The sequence below is a fragment of the Platichthys flesus genome, chromosome 14 (genome assembly GCF_949316205.1).
Source record: "Platichthys flesus chromosome 14, fPlaFle2.1, whole genome shotgun sequence".
In the NCBI taxonomy this organism is placed as follows: domain Eukaryota; kingdom Metazoa; phylum Chordata; class Actinopteri; order Pleuronectiformes; family Pleuronectidae; genus Platichthys; species Platichthys flesus.
This window is the reverse complement of record NC_084958.1, coordinates 14,353,273-14,369,639: the sequence shown is the minus strand read 5'-3', so window position 1 is coordinate 14,369,639 and position 16,367 is coordinate 14,353,273. Positions and strand designations below refer to the sequence as shown.

At 39.5% G+C, this 16,367-nt stretch overlaps 2 protein-coding genes across 2 annotated transcripts; both read right to left on the bottom strand.

Annotated features, from left to right (window-relative positions):
* Positions 1 to 430: 430 nt before the first annotated feature.
* Positions 431 to 8,663, bottom strand: ubxn7 (UBX domain protein 7). The gene is made up of 11 exons (XM_062404641.1): positions 8,556 to 8,663; positions 6,355 to 6,508; positions 6,054 to 6,118; positions 5,864 to 5,929; positions 5,143 to 5,255; positions 4,179 to 4,325; positions 3,929 to 4,019; positions 3,127 to 3,257; positions 2,312 to 2,816; positions 1,870 to 1,949; positions 431 to 1,482 (listed from the first exon to the last, which is right to left on the bottom strand). Exons 1-11 carry the CDS (start codon positions 8,659 to 8,661, stop codon positions 1,321 to 1,323), a joined length of 1,620 nt encoding a protein of 539 aa, XP_062260625.1. The 5' UTR covers positions 8,662 to 8,663; the 3' UTR covers positions 431 to 1,320.
* Positions 8,664 to 10,948: 2,285 nt separating this feature from the next.
* Positions 10,949 to 15,989, bottom strand: ppp1r7 (protein phosphatase 1, regulatory (inhibitor) subunit 7). The gene is made up of 10 exons (XM_062404723.1): positions 15,852 to 15,989; positions 15,150 to 15,245; positions 14,882 to 14,937; positions 14,488 to 14,553; positions 14,220 to 14,350; positions 13,906 to 14,068; positions 13,622 to 13,738; positions 13,414 to 13,518; positions 13,188 to 13,274; positions 10,949 to 12,297 (listed from the first exon to the last, which is right to left on the bottom strand). The coding sequence occupies exons 1-10, from the start codon at positions 15,889 to 15,891 to the stop codon at positions 12,121 to 12,123; spliced, it is 1,038 nt and encodes a 345-aa protein (XP_062260707.1). The 5' UTR covers positions 15,892 to 15,989; the 3' UTR covers positions 10,949 to 12,120.
* Positions 15,990 to 16,367: the final 378 nt, after the last annotated feature.

Here is a 16,367-nt window from a genome sequence, read left to right as displayed (position 1 = left end):
GAGGGGGGGGGGGGGTCAAGACACCATTTTGAACGATATATTTGATAGCTCTATAGCTACCATTAGATTAGCATTCAAACGCTGTTGGAAATAATGCATACAATCAGACATGCTAAGGGCACTTATATCTCAGCCTTATCCATTTGGTGCAGCTCTAAATAAAAATCTTGATTTTGTGAATTTAAATATGGTTTCATCGGAGGCTTTTTCAGCTGCAGTATGGAAATAAAAAGGGCTAGAAACCTGTAACTGTGGCTTTAAGACGTTTCAGTTTAAGGGGACTGTTGGGCCTTGGTGGGGGTATCCGCTCTGCTAAATGCCAGTTCTAATGATGGTTTGGGTTTTTAACATTAGTGACACTGAAGTTATGAGGTTTCTTTCAATAACTAGTTAATAGAGTAAATTAACAAAAGACCAAGCAGAAAGTCCCTTTGTTTTGGTGGTTATATTTCAACATCAGCATATTTTCTTGGCAGCATATAAAAAAAACAGAAAAGAAACAATGACTACAGCTAAATACCAGTCTCTCTAAGCCATCTCTGTACAGTGTAGGTCCGACTGATGAGACCTCCCTTCATTGATTCCTTTCTGTATCAAAAGTTGAAGTCCAAAAAACAATCTACTAGTCTCTAATAGAAACTTGAATAAAAATGTGCAGATCAGCCCGAATCCTCTCAGACCTACACAAGTGTGTCACTGATGGTGGAAACATTTTTGTTGTTTGTAGTTTGCAGACATTTCTTCTGAGTGCCCCTGCTTTCCAAATAATTATATGGTTCAAACAATGTTTGGGTCAGAATGAACAACAAGTCTCCCTTTACCGCTCTCCAGGTCACAGGAAATAACAAGCAGCACTACAAAATATACTCTTTGACATTATCTTCAAATCCCTGTTGCCTCATCGACATTTTGTAAAAGATCAATTTTTTGGTTTTACTTGATTTAAAATGAGCTATATCATATATATTCTATCCTGATGTGCCTGAGTGATCATAAAGTACTGCAGCCTGCTTCAGAACAGAATATATCACATTTAAATGCTGGAGTCTGCAACACTTTGCTGGCCAGCTGGAGAGCACTACAAAGGGATTAGGCTGTCAGTAGAGATGTCATTATTCAGACTTGTAGAGGCGGGGGAAAGAAGTCCATCCACTACGAGTTGTCTTGGCAAAAAAAAAAAAAAAAAAAACGGGGCCTAATTCCAGGAGAACAGAAGGTTATGGGATCAAGGCCAATAACATCGTCCCAGATCATTGGTGAAAGGGTGAGATCTACCAGAGAGATACAATGGAGCAAAAAGTGAGTGTGTCTGATTAAAGGCTAGTTCCTCTCCTGCACAAATACAGTCTCCTGTGGACAAAGCCCCGCCTCCTGCAGCGTGATGTCATAGTCCAAGTGGGCAAGCTTCCTTCTAGGAAAGTTGGTGACGAGTTCGAAGCGTTCATTAGGGTATCCTTTGGACTGGACGTGTCTTACCAGTGCCTTGAAAAGAGAGTGATAAAGCAGGAGTCAAAATCATTAATCAAGTGATATAGATTGGTATATATTTATACATATATTAAACATAACTACAATAAACATGAACCTGGGACAAGCAGCTGTTCACTTAGCTTAGCAGAAAGACTGAGAACGGGGGGAACAGCTAGCCTGGTGGAAATAAATCCCTCTATCAGCATCTATATGGTACGTTGCTCTGGAGGATTTATCTTTACCAAGAGCAGGGTGGTTCAGTTTGAGAACATGTTCAGTTTTTTTTATATGCTTTCACTTGCATTTTTCTTTTGCTCTTAGATGCAACAAGCAAATTTTCCCAAACACAAAATCTCTGGGGAAATGGTGACGTTTGAAATTGCCAGGATGTGTTCTCACCAAAAGTTTTGATTTAGAAGACAAGGAAATCTGCTCTCTCTGTCCATCTGGGTACCGGAGCATCAACCTGGCTTTGGGACCTATGTGGGGAAAAAAAGGAGAATGTTTGATGAAGGAATTGTGTGTGTGTGTGTGTGTGTGTGTGTGTGTGTGTGTGTGTGTGTATATGTGTATGTGTGTATGGGTGTGTGTAATGTAGCTGGATTTGACTCTCCTTTGTTTACATGTTTGAAGTCATGCATCTGGACTAGATCGTCTAGTCTGTGAGCTCTCATTATTAAAAGTCGGTTACACCTGTCAATATGTCTGTGGGTATTTTAAGATAAATTAAGATGTGATAATCCTCTAGTATGCAGCAGTATAAGAGGTTGAGTTCTCATTAATTAACTGTTGACACACGTTTTGAGAGGGTTTTTTCTGCAGGCTGAAGACACACTCATACCATTGTCATCAGAACAGTCCAAGTCACAGGTGTTGGTGGTGCTGGGCTTCGCTGCTCCAGAATTTTCTGCTGCCGAGGGACAGTGGTTGTCCCCTGAATCTGGACCAGGATGAGGATGACGAGGACCGGCAGCCGAGGGCTCCAGGTGGTTCTTTTTGCTCTCCTCTTTCTTGTGACTGTGGTTGTTTTCTTTGTACGGAGACTTTCTGTGGGAGGAAGTTGAACTGTCGGGATGTAGACGCTGCTGTGCCACAGTGGCCGAAGGGACCGGGGCGTGCTGGCTGGTAGAACTTTTCTCTTCGTGGGGTGCTGGTGTTTCACTGTCTGAGCCATCAACAGAGATGGGACCCTCGCTGTCGGAGAAAGGTTCTGCATCCGATTCGTCATCTGATCGAGGGGAATCAGGAACTTCTGGGACATTTGAAGACTCGTAGTGGGTCTCCTGTAGAGAGGCTCGGATTGCTGCCTCCAGCTGACTGTCTTCACTGGCATCTATCAGACTCTCCTAGAAACAAAAAGAGAGTGCAGCTGTAGAAAACAAGCTGGGCCAAATGGCAGAGGGTGATGATAAGATAGTTGCAAATTTAGAGAAATATGAAATATGAGTAGCTAAGCAGATAGGCGATGCTGTTAATCTATCCCTAAAAATGAAGTCTTCTACATGTAATGCATCCATTACTGCCAGGAAGAGAAAATGACGACATATTGATGACCCAAGTCTGAGATGATGACTGTTAAGAGTTGCGACAGAAGAAGAAACTGAAAAAAGTAAATAGAATGAGAACTTGAGATGACACAACGTAGGAGAGACCCACAGAACGAGCCCGTTTGGCAGGAGGTGCGTGGCAGGATGGCCCGTCAAGCTGCCCGTGCTCTGCCAGGAAGCCAGTCACTTGCTCCAAGAACGATGCCACATCCAGCTGGTTCCACTCCACCATTTTTTGTCCTAGAAAGGTCGGTAAATGAATTAATTTAAAGCACAATATACTGGCAACGGATGAAATTGACTGGTCATAGGCATCAAATGGAACTTGCTTCCCTGCACTCTGACTTGGCTGCGCAAGCATGGTATGTTTTCAGCCCTATCAGAGTTTGCGTGAGCTGAATGAGAAATACTTTTTCAATGATATCTCCACCAATAATAGCACTCGAAAGACTGTAAGTCGATAAGAGTTCAAAATGCATATTTGCATTCTATAGGACTATAGACAGAACCTAAAGGTTATATTGATAAAATATAGTTCAAACATGCTAGGTTTATGACGTCAATGTGAAAGGAGATTATTACAAAATTAAAAGCCAAACCATTGCCTGATTTAGGTGTAGATAGTACATGCAGGTTTATCCCGTTCCCCTCCCTTTTTTCCATTTGCAGATTAAAACATTCTCTGGTTCTGCATTTGGCTATTAACTTAGTTTTGTTCTGTTTGTATTGTCACACAGATGATAGCATAATTGATTCCCTAACTCAAATTAAAGTTCAAGTTCGTTGTAAATGTGTCCTTTTCAAAACATTTCTCATAGATTAGCAAAAAGCAATAACTTTGAACCCATGCATTGACCTTGACCTTTTGGGGATTTAAAAGAAATTAAAATTGACATGAACTCTCTGCTCACCTGTCCGGGGGTCGAGGATGGAAATGTAGGGGAACTTGTTCAGCTTATAAAACTGAATGTATCTTTGTCCCTCTTCACTATCATGATAAACCTGTCACGACAGAAAGAGCAAAATTGTATGAATTCTATGTGTACCGCTGATCATCCACTTTTTTGCAAGGATCATTGACTTCATTTTGTTTAACATCGCATCAGTTAAATCTTAGAAACCCTCGAGCAACACAATGAAAAGAGCTTTAAAACCACATACCTGCCAGAAAATGAAGTGCTCTCTAATTATGGTCTTCACTGCATCGTTACTCCAAACATCCCTGTTCAGGCACTGGCAGGCGAAGTCCTGAACATTTTGAATGTTGATCATTAGCCACTTGTTCTCCAGCTGGCCACAGTCTTTTGCCTGTAAACACCAAAGAGAAAATACAGAATCAGCAAAACAACACAATTAATTAAATTAATTTGATAAATGAATAGCGAATGGTGGAATTACTAAAGATGGGCTCGTACGACAGGAGTTTTGTAAACCCAACTGATTATGAAATTAGGTGGCATCATAAGGAGAACAACACATAAGGAAATCCTTTTCTCGTCTATAATCTTATACACACCCAGGAGTTATCTATCTTTTTGATGATATCTATCAACAGTAGCAAAATAGCAAACGTTAGCATCAGAATGTTTAGTATTGCCTGATGGCAGCACTGTCAGCAGCTCCTATCTGTCTGTCTCTCTCACTGGCAGTTGTGGTTCCACCACTGGCTTAATCATCCTGATGTTAAAGTACCGAACAAGATTCTAAACCAAATTACTCCCCCAATTCTCTGGGGCCGAATAGAGGTTAAATCGGTCTGAAATTCCTACAGTCTGAAGCCAGCTTAACTTGACAAGTGTGGATGAACACCAAGTGCACAAGGTGTACGTGTTTAAGCTACACTTTGACCAAAGACAATTAACCACAATCACTACATACACAATTTTCCTTCATGGAGAACAGTTATAACCATCAACATCAGTGGTATGAGATCATTTATCATGGTGGACCAACTCTCTAAAAGCTGATTTAACAAATACCAGTGAGTGAATTACACTGTCATAACAAAAGTGACAACCTGCATACTCCTGCCCTTTCCCCCTGTGATCCTCTGAAGTTTCATTAAAAGTTCACACAAGATGAAGAAAGAAGTGCAGTGTAATGTGTCCAGTTAGTGACTTCTTACCGTCTCAAAGCTGCCTTTGTGCATGAGCTCAATGGGAGGACGGAAAAGGTCTGCCAGGGTGCTCAGTTTCTTATCCACTGTTCCACCGTTACGCAGCTCCTGTTCCTGACGGACTAGGACGAGAGAAACATGCACAGCGTCAGAGCGAAAACACAGATTTGGTCAGTTGGCTGTTGTTATTTAATTTCAAACTTATTACAGCATTTTTCTTAATTATTCTGACTTTTGGGCTGTAATAATTGCCATTCAAAAAGTCCCCCTTTTAGAGGAATTGTTTTGGGGTCATGTGGTTACCAAGTTAAATGTACAAAGTGAAACTTCAGCTGCAAGGGGCGTCTTAATCAAAATCGGTCTAATCTACCTGAGGTGAAAATCATGAACACAGATGAAGTTATGTATTCAGGTTTTATATTCACGTTACGCAGCAAAGGGCAATGACCGACTGGGATCCTTTACGAGTGACCGACACTAACAGTGTTTATCCTTTGTCATACGTCATTTGTTCTGGGGGGGTTATCGCAGACAGGGACAAAGCCACGTAATTATAAGGCGACCAAAACAAAGTGTCTCGCTACCTTGAATAGTCTCAGTCTAAACATGGTTGTAAACAGACTGGAAAATGCAAGCGATCAACTTAATATACATCAGAAGTCAAGTTGTTTTTAGACATTGAAATGAATTGTTACATATCATAAGCTCGGAAAACTTTATTATTACTTACTAGTTTCTGTTTGGAAGTCTCTGAAACCATCAAATATTGATCGAGCAGGTCGTCTTCGCTTTGGCACTGCACGTGTAACAGACACATCAAAAGTCACACTCATTAGATGATTGTAACCGCAGAGCCAGTAGAAAGAGAAATTTAGATTCAGATCTATCAACATGAGATGGAATAAGACATAGAACAATACCTCCAAACAGTGGTTCAGGTTCCACCAATATGTCCTGCTTCTGTGGAATGGGTGCTCGTACTTCACTGAGACACAAGGCAACAAATGTGATTCCAAGATAAACAAACCAGTCTTAAACAATGATGTAAGCCTAAAATGATACAGCCTCTGATTTGATTAAACCAACCAGCATGAACCCAAATCAAACAGTGCCTTGAATGCCAAATTTCCCCCCAACTCTAAAGTAGCAGAGACATTTTACCGGCACTATAAAGAAAGACAGTGTCTTAAAAAAACTGTTGTGAATTAACTATCAACTTACTCTTCAGGGGGAGCTCTGCTGCTGGAAGCTGCTGAACTGGAGCTGGTGCTGGGCTCCTCTGCTAATGCGCCTCCATCCAGGAACATGGTCACCGCCATCTCCAGGTTGTTGCTGCATGCTTCCAACATATGTTTCCCTACACTCTCTGTGGCTCCTAGAGGAGGACACAGACATGCGGATATTCAGAAACACATGTCCATAAAACTGAACAAGTAAATGTGTCAACACTCACAGAATCCACGTCATTCATTCAGTGCCAGAGTTTAAACACACAGAAAAATGTTGCCCATTGAATACTTTACTTCTTTATGAAGGTGTCACTATTGAGAAACTGATAATAGATAAATTCACATAACTGGCATTCCCATAAAATCCTGCTTAGACATTGAGATCCTCTGTCAAGAGCGGTTTTAAAAGATTCTCGGCTAAAGACTTAGGAAGACGGAGCTTTTAAAATATGAGCTCTAAGGCTCTGGAACATCCTGCACGAGGAAATAGAGCAGATGGAATCAGTGGCTTCCTTTAAATTAAAGTTTACAACATATTTTTATTGGAATGCCATGATTTGACTAAATTCTATTGTTACTGTAGTGGGTGGTCATTCAATTTCTGTCACAAGTTTTGTGCTTTCATTCTTTTATTTATTTCTCTCTGACTGTTTTATTTGTTGACGTTATTTTTGGTGTAAGTTTTATTTGCTTGTTTTTCATTTGTGAAGTGCTGTATAATAAAGATATTATTATTTTATATATCAACACTGTGATAATAAACAAAAACATGGCTTCGAACAATTCAATTTTATCAGTAAATCACTCTGAATGGACACTTCAACACTGTGTTTTTGATCTTCGTTGAACCCAACCTCCACAGTGTTTCTGGCTCGAACCCTTTTCACCATTACTCCTACACATTCTGACTTGTACTGTATATTATACTTTTCTTCTTTTGGTAAGCTCTTTCTACTTTGCTTTTATTTTAATTTAACTGTTGCACTGCTGATCTGACCGGTTTGACACTTTTCATGGTACTGTTGAACCTGTGTTAACTTGCATATGACAAATGAAAACTTGACACTTGACTTTAAGGTTGTACAATTTTAGGATTATAAATGATCAAAACAATAGTGATCCTTTATGGGTAGATTCGTTTCAAACTGTAAAGCACTCTGAATTTAATTTGATTTGTTTTCAAGCAGCTATATAAATACAGTTTGAATGATTGACATTATTGAAAATGTGTAAACTTGTATCACCACTGAAATGAAAGTAAAACAACTTCCACAAGGCAACACCACGTTAGAAAGGACGACGGTGTGATTCTGTACAAAGAAGGCAGCAAGGCAGAGCACAGCTCACACGATCCGGAGCGAAGAAGAGAAAACGTGCAAAGCAACAGAATGGCCCTATAATACATTCAGTTTATGAATGCACACAATGATCGAATTAATAATAAAGTCACGCATATTGAGAAAACACACGATCTGTGGATGAACTTTCGTTGTGTTTTAACTGAGGAGCTGCACCGTCGGACTACAGCGATCCCTCCACTGGCACTGCGCATGTCCGTTACACTTCCCGAGTCCGGTAGCAGCCCCCGACCTGAGGCTCCTGTTTCCTCCGATAAATAACTTCAAACCGAAAATATAAAACCAGATCCGTCCTTTCAAACAGCGTCCACGCCAAAAAACAAACACACAACCCGGGACGTGCAAGCGGGCGGAGAAACGTGTCCAGTGTGGTCGGCAGCACGCTGAGAGTGGAGCTGACAGTGAAGGCAGCACGAAGCCTGGCTGCCGATGAAGAAGGGAAATGTTCTCAGCCGACGTCCATTCCACATTTACCGAGCAGCCAGGCAAAGCGGAAAACCCCCCAGAAAAAGCAGCTCTTTACGGGCGAGATAGCGTCTTCAACCACCGCCACACCGGATATCACACATTTCTAAGTGATCGTGGAGGGTATGATTCCCAGTCGGCGGGTTTCGGCTCCATTTCCCGAGTGTTTCCCCTGAGTTAAGCAGATCAGAGGCGCTGCTTTCCCCCTGTGTGTGGAGCATTGACAGCGCTGGGGCCAGAGAGACACTCAACGTGCCTGCTCTCCCCTGCTCTAGCGGATTTCCTGTGTTTTAGGGCCACTGGAGCTGCTCCCGCTGTTCCCCTAAAACCTCCTGAGCAGCACCAACCTGAAATTAAATGTTGTTCTCACCTGTTATTGCTGTGAATTGTTGTATTAACCCATTCATCCCCGGAGCTGAGGCGTCTCCGAGCGCCGCCATCTTACCGCCACAAACAACAACATAAATGTGGCGCATGCGCGGCGCGGTCCTTTTTGCCTACTTCGCCTGGCTCGGCGCGAGGCCCTCGCGTCACCATCGGTCACCGCGCAGGTCTGCGATGCATTGTGGGTCGTGTAGTTATGTAACTAATGATTTTGGAGGGTACATTTTTCAAGTAGAACTACAAATAACACCCGCAATTTTGAAGGAGTTCCATGCGAATTACAGAAAATATCCAATCGCTCCAACTCATGCTCTAAAAAAGAAAGAAATATTTTATCTGCTTTTTTGTCATAACATAATTAATTACTGCTTTATTTATTATATCTAATATCTATCTAGTTATCTGTTTATCTAACAGTTCTGTCGCTTGGGCTTACTCTTTTCTATCTTGAGTACATATATGTAATAATTTTGTAGATATACGTTTGTAAAAGGAGTTCACAGACAAAAAGGGTAATGTAGTTCAATAAATAAAAACGTGATTACAAATTTTAAAGTTTAAAATAAATGTTTTAACCTTATGATTTTGTGAGGTAAATTTCACACCCATTATCAACATTACCTGTAATTTTTTACAGGAATTTTATGCTAATTACAGAATATATCCAGTCTCTAATATCTGTATAACTCTTCGGTATTGAGCAAAATTCTTTGGTGTTATAAAATCTTGAGTCTGTATGTTGTTTAGCCATGAGCTGATTCCCATACATGTGTAGACAATGTAAATTCTCATTGGTCAAATTAGTTTCTCTGGAAATGACAAGGTAATTAACCTGACAATTTGTTAAGAATTTTGTATTTTTAAACAAGAAGCATTTACAAATGGGTATTCAATGATGTGTTTGTTTACTCAAAGCTATAGAACTAACAGTAAACAGGGACTTAAATGTGCACCTAATTGAATCAGGAACTACCCTGGATGTTGGAGATATAATTCTCATTTTAGAGTCATTTTTGTGGATGATATGGGAGAAGGCCTGGCTCCTACCCAATCGATACCTAATAAGAGAGTAAGTTCAGACATTTTGTTTTTCATGAATTTGTTAACTTTATCCAGCAAAAGCCTACATCAATTAACAAAGCAAGAAACTGACATAAATTGGTGGGGTCAATTTCTACATCAATCATGTTAATTTAACATCTACAAACAAGAATGGACAGGATTTTTTATCTCTCTGTTGCAAATGAAGAATATTAAAAAAAGGTTGATATGGGTCAATTTAGAGGATATTTAATCAAGAGTGACTCATGACCAATATAAAAGCTTATAAATTAAAGTTACATAGACTTAAGTTGTGTAATTGTATTGTTATTTGCATTATACATTCAGTTTGAAAACAGCATCAACCAAGTCCAAACCCTGAAACTCAGTTCTAACAACAAAGAGCTAATAGCAGTTGGTCATTCAATGGCCACTAAAGGTATGCTATATTTAGTACCGTATCTCACACCAATCTGTTGTGCTGCTGGGTGTAAACAAGAAATTAAAGGATATCACTTTACAAAGGGAAGGTCATAACGGCATAGACTTTCTACATGACATGTCCAAATTATATTTACAAATAAACAGTGACAGCTCCAATCCCACTGGCCGATTGTATAGTAATTTAAAACCAAATATAAAACGACTCTACATCCATATCAGAGATAATCAGTAAATCATAATGTCCCTCAGTTTTACTCATATAGGCTTATTAATGTGCTCCAGTTGAGCTATGGTAAAGTGTGTTAACTGTGAAAAATCAGATTTAAAGGGTTCCCAACCGCAATTTCTATTCCATTGAAAAAAGAACTGGTAGGTACTGATATCTCTATGATACAAAGCATGATGTTATTTCGATCGAGTATTGACTCCGGCCATATTAAACTCATTTACAGGTAATTTAATTCAAATTCAGGGATGTGCTGAAATCTGAAGTTTCTCCATCACTGTGACCTGTGACCTTTTTGCCCTGAGATGGGAAATTACTTTCATATAAAGATTCGTTTTAATTTTAAATATGAATTAATCAAGTGCACTCAAGCTTTATATACAAGAGACCATAAATAATTCACTATTGTTTCAACATGGCAAAAAAGCCAATCAATATACATCAGTATTTCTTTACTTAAGAAAGAATTAATACTGAACGTGTCGATGTAGTGCCTTAAGTAATTCTGGGGAAATCGGGTCTGCAAATCTGTATGAAGTTTATCTTCCATTTGAAAACATCACCCATTGGTGTCAACTTCTGCCCGTCACAAGTGAATTCCCTTAAAAACCAGTCGACATATTCCTGTGATGGCTTCAAATAAAATGTATGACCAAAAGAGAACCAAGTCTGTCATCAGTGATGTATTTAAGGTTACAAATAAACATGACTACTCAGAGCTCAAGGCTGAATTAAAATGACTAGATTCACCCCTTTAACATGAAGTGCATCAACATTGAACGGGTTCTTCCCTGTCCCATGAACTTGAACTTAGCACTTTATGCAAAAACCTGACAACAAAAAAACAAGCCAACCAATGAACACGGGTGAAAACATAACCTCAAAGGCAGAGTTGAAAAAACAGTGTGGGAAGTGACTTACAGAGTTGGTGTGGGCGGGGGGGATATACCACTAATTACAAAACAATCTTTGTGAACACATTAAAATGATATTACATTCTCATCAGCTTTATTCTACTGCACAAGTCACTCTTGTTGAACAGAACATCGGCCTCTGAGCGGCTTTGAAGGAATAGACTTCTTCATTAAAGACTCATCAGTTTATGCTGATATGTAAAATGCAACTTTACTGAAGAGGGCCAGGATCTAACACTTCATTTTAGATGATTATGTGACAAAAATATTTGCTATCTGGATCCATTCTGAAGCATATAAATTCAAACAACACTTAAGTATGTATTCTGAAGACTAAAATACATAAATCATAGTTGTCATGGACTCGCCCTTTAGTGTCGATGTTTAAGTGTTGTACGTGGTGAGAACAGTCTCATCCTGTTCAACCAGAACAAATAAAGCCACAATAAAGTCCCTCAACTGTTAACAACACCCCCCTTTTCTTATCTTATGTTCGCAGTGCATCTTCAACAATGCAGTTAATGAGACTGGTTTCTTATTTGCTAATGGGCAGTGTTTGATTTAGGAGGGAGATGTCTCCATACAGTGTCATATACATGCAAAACATTAAAATAAAAACAAGTGCAGAGGAAAGGTGTTGGGGCTATGATGGGCATCCAGTTACTTTCACAGCTCATATCCAGCTTAATAAATAAATAAGCTTCCCTCCAATAGTATAGATCAAGGTGTGAATGAGTACATCCATACATGCATGTATGCATATTGAGTGAGCCATGGGTGAGTTTATTGTTGGAATGTATATTTGTGTATGAAGTGACTACATGACTCAGTGAGCCCAATGTGTTTCTATAGGCAGGGGAGTGAGGTGAGAGGTGAGGGAGGTGCGGGGGAACACTGAAGTTGGCAGGTTTGTTGTTTGCTGCAGTTTAGAAGCGGATGAAGGTTGCGTCAATCTGGCGTACGCTGGGTAGCGCCAGCATGATCTTCCGTCGGTACTGTGGGTCCTTCTGTAGCGGGTTTCTTTCGAGGTAGACCGTCTCCAGAGATTTGGCGTTCTTCAGCTCATCGAGGTCTGACCAGTTATCAATTTGATTATCGTTCATCTAGGGAGAGAATGGGAGGACATGTAGCCAATGAGGAGACATGCTTAGCATTGTCCTGCATGGCAGAGGACTATTACAATAAATGGATGTTGGGGAGAGTTAAAATAATCAACTGTTGCTTAATCAGTCAGAAGGTACGATTTCTGACCAGCATGTCTATAGAGTACGTTAGTCTTGCTTGTAGTTTTATTTGCTGTTGTTTATTTAATCACTGAAGTAGTTTTAATGAACCTTGACATAATTAAGACCTATTTAAACATATTTTAGACCAAGTATGTAATATTTTAACATATTTAAGACTTTTGAGGCCTAAAATTCAGATTATTGACTTTTGAAGACCCCTGCGGAAAAACCAATGAAAAAGTCTAAACGCTGACAGATTATTTTTGACACAGTCATCTGGGTCCTGTGTAAATAGTGTTGGTAAAAATGAAGTGTCAACAAGTAACTGATGGATGACCATATAAACATTTGTATTTTTTTCTTGTTTTAAAACTTGAATAATGATATCACTTTGTGATCAATCTTTTCACATTTTCCTTTGAGACGCTGTACTGTCAAATAAGTTCTGGTTCCTCAACTTACCATGTTATCTTTCTAACGTTTCTATTGAATAAATATTAGAATCGAGATTATTTTAGCCCTTTGTTGATCTATTTTTAAAGTATTTTATACATCCTGTTTATCAACCAATAACATATTAATTGATAAATTGCATTTGAGATGTAATGGCAATATATGAACTATATATGTTTAAATGACAATTCCAACACAATGCTATTGTGCACACCGTCTAACTGGCATGGCTTATTCAGACTTTAAATTAGATATATCAATTATAGATAATAAAGACTTTCATAATTTCGTTTAGCTTCACACATAATCCATACCCAGAATTCCTGCAGCTCCGTCAGATGGCTGATGTTCTCAATGTTTCTTACTCGATTGGCTGCAATGTCCAGGGTTGTCAGCTTTTTCTATGAGGGTGAGCAAACAACGTGTTTGAAAATACAGAATAAACTTTGTGTATATGTCTGCACTTTTAGTCAAACGCATGATGGATAGTTTGGCATCCAGTCCTTTTAGAAATGGGGCTATTGAAATTCTTCAACTCACATTGTTCTCCAAGCCCTCGATGACCTCAATGCCATTGTGGCTCAGATAGAGCTCCCTCAGGTTGACAAGGCTCTGCATACCCTCAATTTTAGTAATCCGATTACTCTGAAAATAAATGTACGCAACATTGTTAACAAACATGACCATATGCATATTTAACTTAAAGTTTTGCAATTACTCCAGAAGAGCTGAAGAACATTTGCGTTACCTGAATACTTAAGACAGTCAGGTTGTGCAAACCCTCAAAATTCTGAAGCGTAGTTATTTTATTGGTGCCAAGAAACAAACTTTGCAATGATGAGAGATTATCCAGGTTCTCTATGACCTGTGAACACAAGAATTTCAAGAGAAAAAAAAATAAGCATGTTAAATGTAAGTCATGATTAATTCACTAATGACCTTTGATGCATTTTTACCCAGTTATATCAGAGCAAGATGTGAAGATTTAAACAACATTCTCAAAAAGGTTTAACCACACGTCAAACATCTCACCCTGATTCGATTGGAGCCCAGCTCCAGCATCTCCAGGCATGTCAAGTGTTCCAAGTTGGAAATGCTGCCAATTTTGTTGTGAAGTAGAAAAAGTTTCTTCAGCCGAGTCAAGTGCTCCAAACCCTCCACTTTCCTCAGAACGTTGAAGGACATATCGAGCTGCCTGTTGATCCATAAAATTATTGTCTCCATTATAAAAATCTGCGTTCTGTAATGTCAGCCATATATAAAAAAAAAAAATACTATACAGCTGTATATCTACATTTAAAAACATGACATCATACGTTGAGATTACAGAGTTTTTCCAGACTTACTTCAACTCTGTGAGGGTGTGCAGGTTCTCCAGTTTGCGGATCTGATTGTCGTAGAAATCTAGTTCCTGCAGTGATCTCAAACTGTCAAGGTTTTCTATCTTTTTAATGAGGTTTTGTCGTAAGGAGAGTGTCTGTATGGAGAGATAAATAGAAGGGGAAGTGAAAGAAATAAAACTCGATTTTTGTCATCGAATTTACTTTGAAAAAAGGAGGAAAGTGATTGGAAGCAAGATAAAAGATCATCACTCAGTAACTGTCAGTAACTTACTTTAGCCTTTTGTAGCACTTCCAATCCTTCAATCTTTCCAATACGACAATGAACAAGATCAATATCCTAGAAAGAAGACAGATAACTATAGATGACAGCCTGTCTATGGGTAATAGCACTCAAGAGTTTATTTTGTCATGCACAGACATCTGCCCATCACACACACTGTCTTCCTTAGAAGCTGTTGTGGTTAAACATTTTGAGAAAATACATCAAATTTTGGTGTAAAAGAGGTTTATATTGACTGTAGGTGTGGATGTGAATGATTGTTGGGTGTCTAGGGTGTACCCCGTCTCTGGCCCAATGTCAGATGAGATTGGCCCCAGCTGACAGAGAATGGATAGATGGATTAGTACATCTGAACAGCAGCAGTGTTTTTAGATCCTGCTCTCACCTCTTCCTCAGGGTCCAACGTTATGGTCTCCATGTCAACAGGAGACTCTTCTTTACCTTTAACAAGAAGGAAATTAATCCGTTAATCCGTTCAAGGATACAGACATGGAAAGCTTTCCTAAAGCAGTTGAGAAGACTTATGTGTGGCTATTCAACACTGCCATGATATATGTATAGTTCATGGTCATGTCAGGATGATATGAGCGAACAGGCGGGTTTAGAAAACATCTTCCTTTCAATGTCACAGAGGTGCAGATGTATTGATTTACTTGTGGTAGCGGGCTGATTTGGGTCCACGTCTCCGTTGGTACTCTTCCTCTTGGTCTCATCATCCCCAGACTCCTCGGACTCACCCCTCCGATCCACTGCAGTCAGCAGACGAACACAAGAGAAGCTTCATTAGCTGAAGATCTAGAAGGTCCGGGTACCATGGATGTTACATCATGTTCCTGCACTCTGATTCACTCGTGCCCCCAGCGGGACTACAACTCCCAGAGGACACATCTGACCGTGACTTGCTGTAATTCAATTTTAGAGACAGCTTGCAGGCTAAGGTTAGCTCACGCCCATTCAGAAACAAGCTGAGCACTGCTAACTATGTTAGCGAGCTAGTTAGCTGACTGGACCACGTTTAAAGCTGAAATTGGAACATGTCACATGAGCGGATCCGGCCATGTTAAATATAAAATCCCCTTTTATTATATCTTAGGTTTTTTATAAGTCGGAGAAAGTGAAACTGTTATTATGTGGATTAGCAAAACGGGTTGAGTTGACTGAATAGCGTTCCACTAGCGAGTCTTGTTGTTAGCCTGTTAGCTCGCTAGCTAGCCAAGGATGGAGATCTGCTTAGTAACAAGGAGAAGGAGTCGCCGAATGAGCTCACACGAAGCCGCAGATGTTCATCCGCACGAACACCGGTTCACCCGCATCGTACAAACAGGTCGCAGCTGCATCTTCACACATTTACTCACCTTCCATTTCTTGAAGCTCTCCAGCAGACAGGGAAGCCATGTTTCCTGTAAACACTCCTGACAACCGCTCAGCCAATCCGGTGGAAGCTCATTCCCCGGCTTCACACCAAGAGGCGCTGTGGCACACTGACAACAGAGGCGCACTGGCTCGTATTAGCAATTGAGACTATACCTTAAAACCATAGAATGTATATAATGAGCTTAAAACAAAAATAATACATAATGTCATAATAATCATAATCATATTAAGTAGTATTTTCTGCTTTTGCTATGCCACTGTATATTTTTGATGTTTAGTTTATTTTAGTCTTTTTACTTTATTTATTGCCATCTCCTTTCTGTTGTTCCCAGAATTTAGTTACTTATTTTACGGGATGTACATCAAATATAAAACACATATCAATAAAACTCTCAAACAAGATATTCTGTGTTAAGAAAACATTCATAATGTATGTAAATGTTATTCTGTTTGCTGTCTATTTTAAATATCTTTTAAATATTTACACATATATCCTA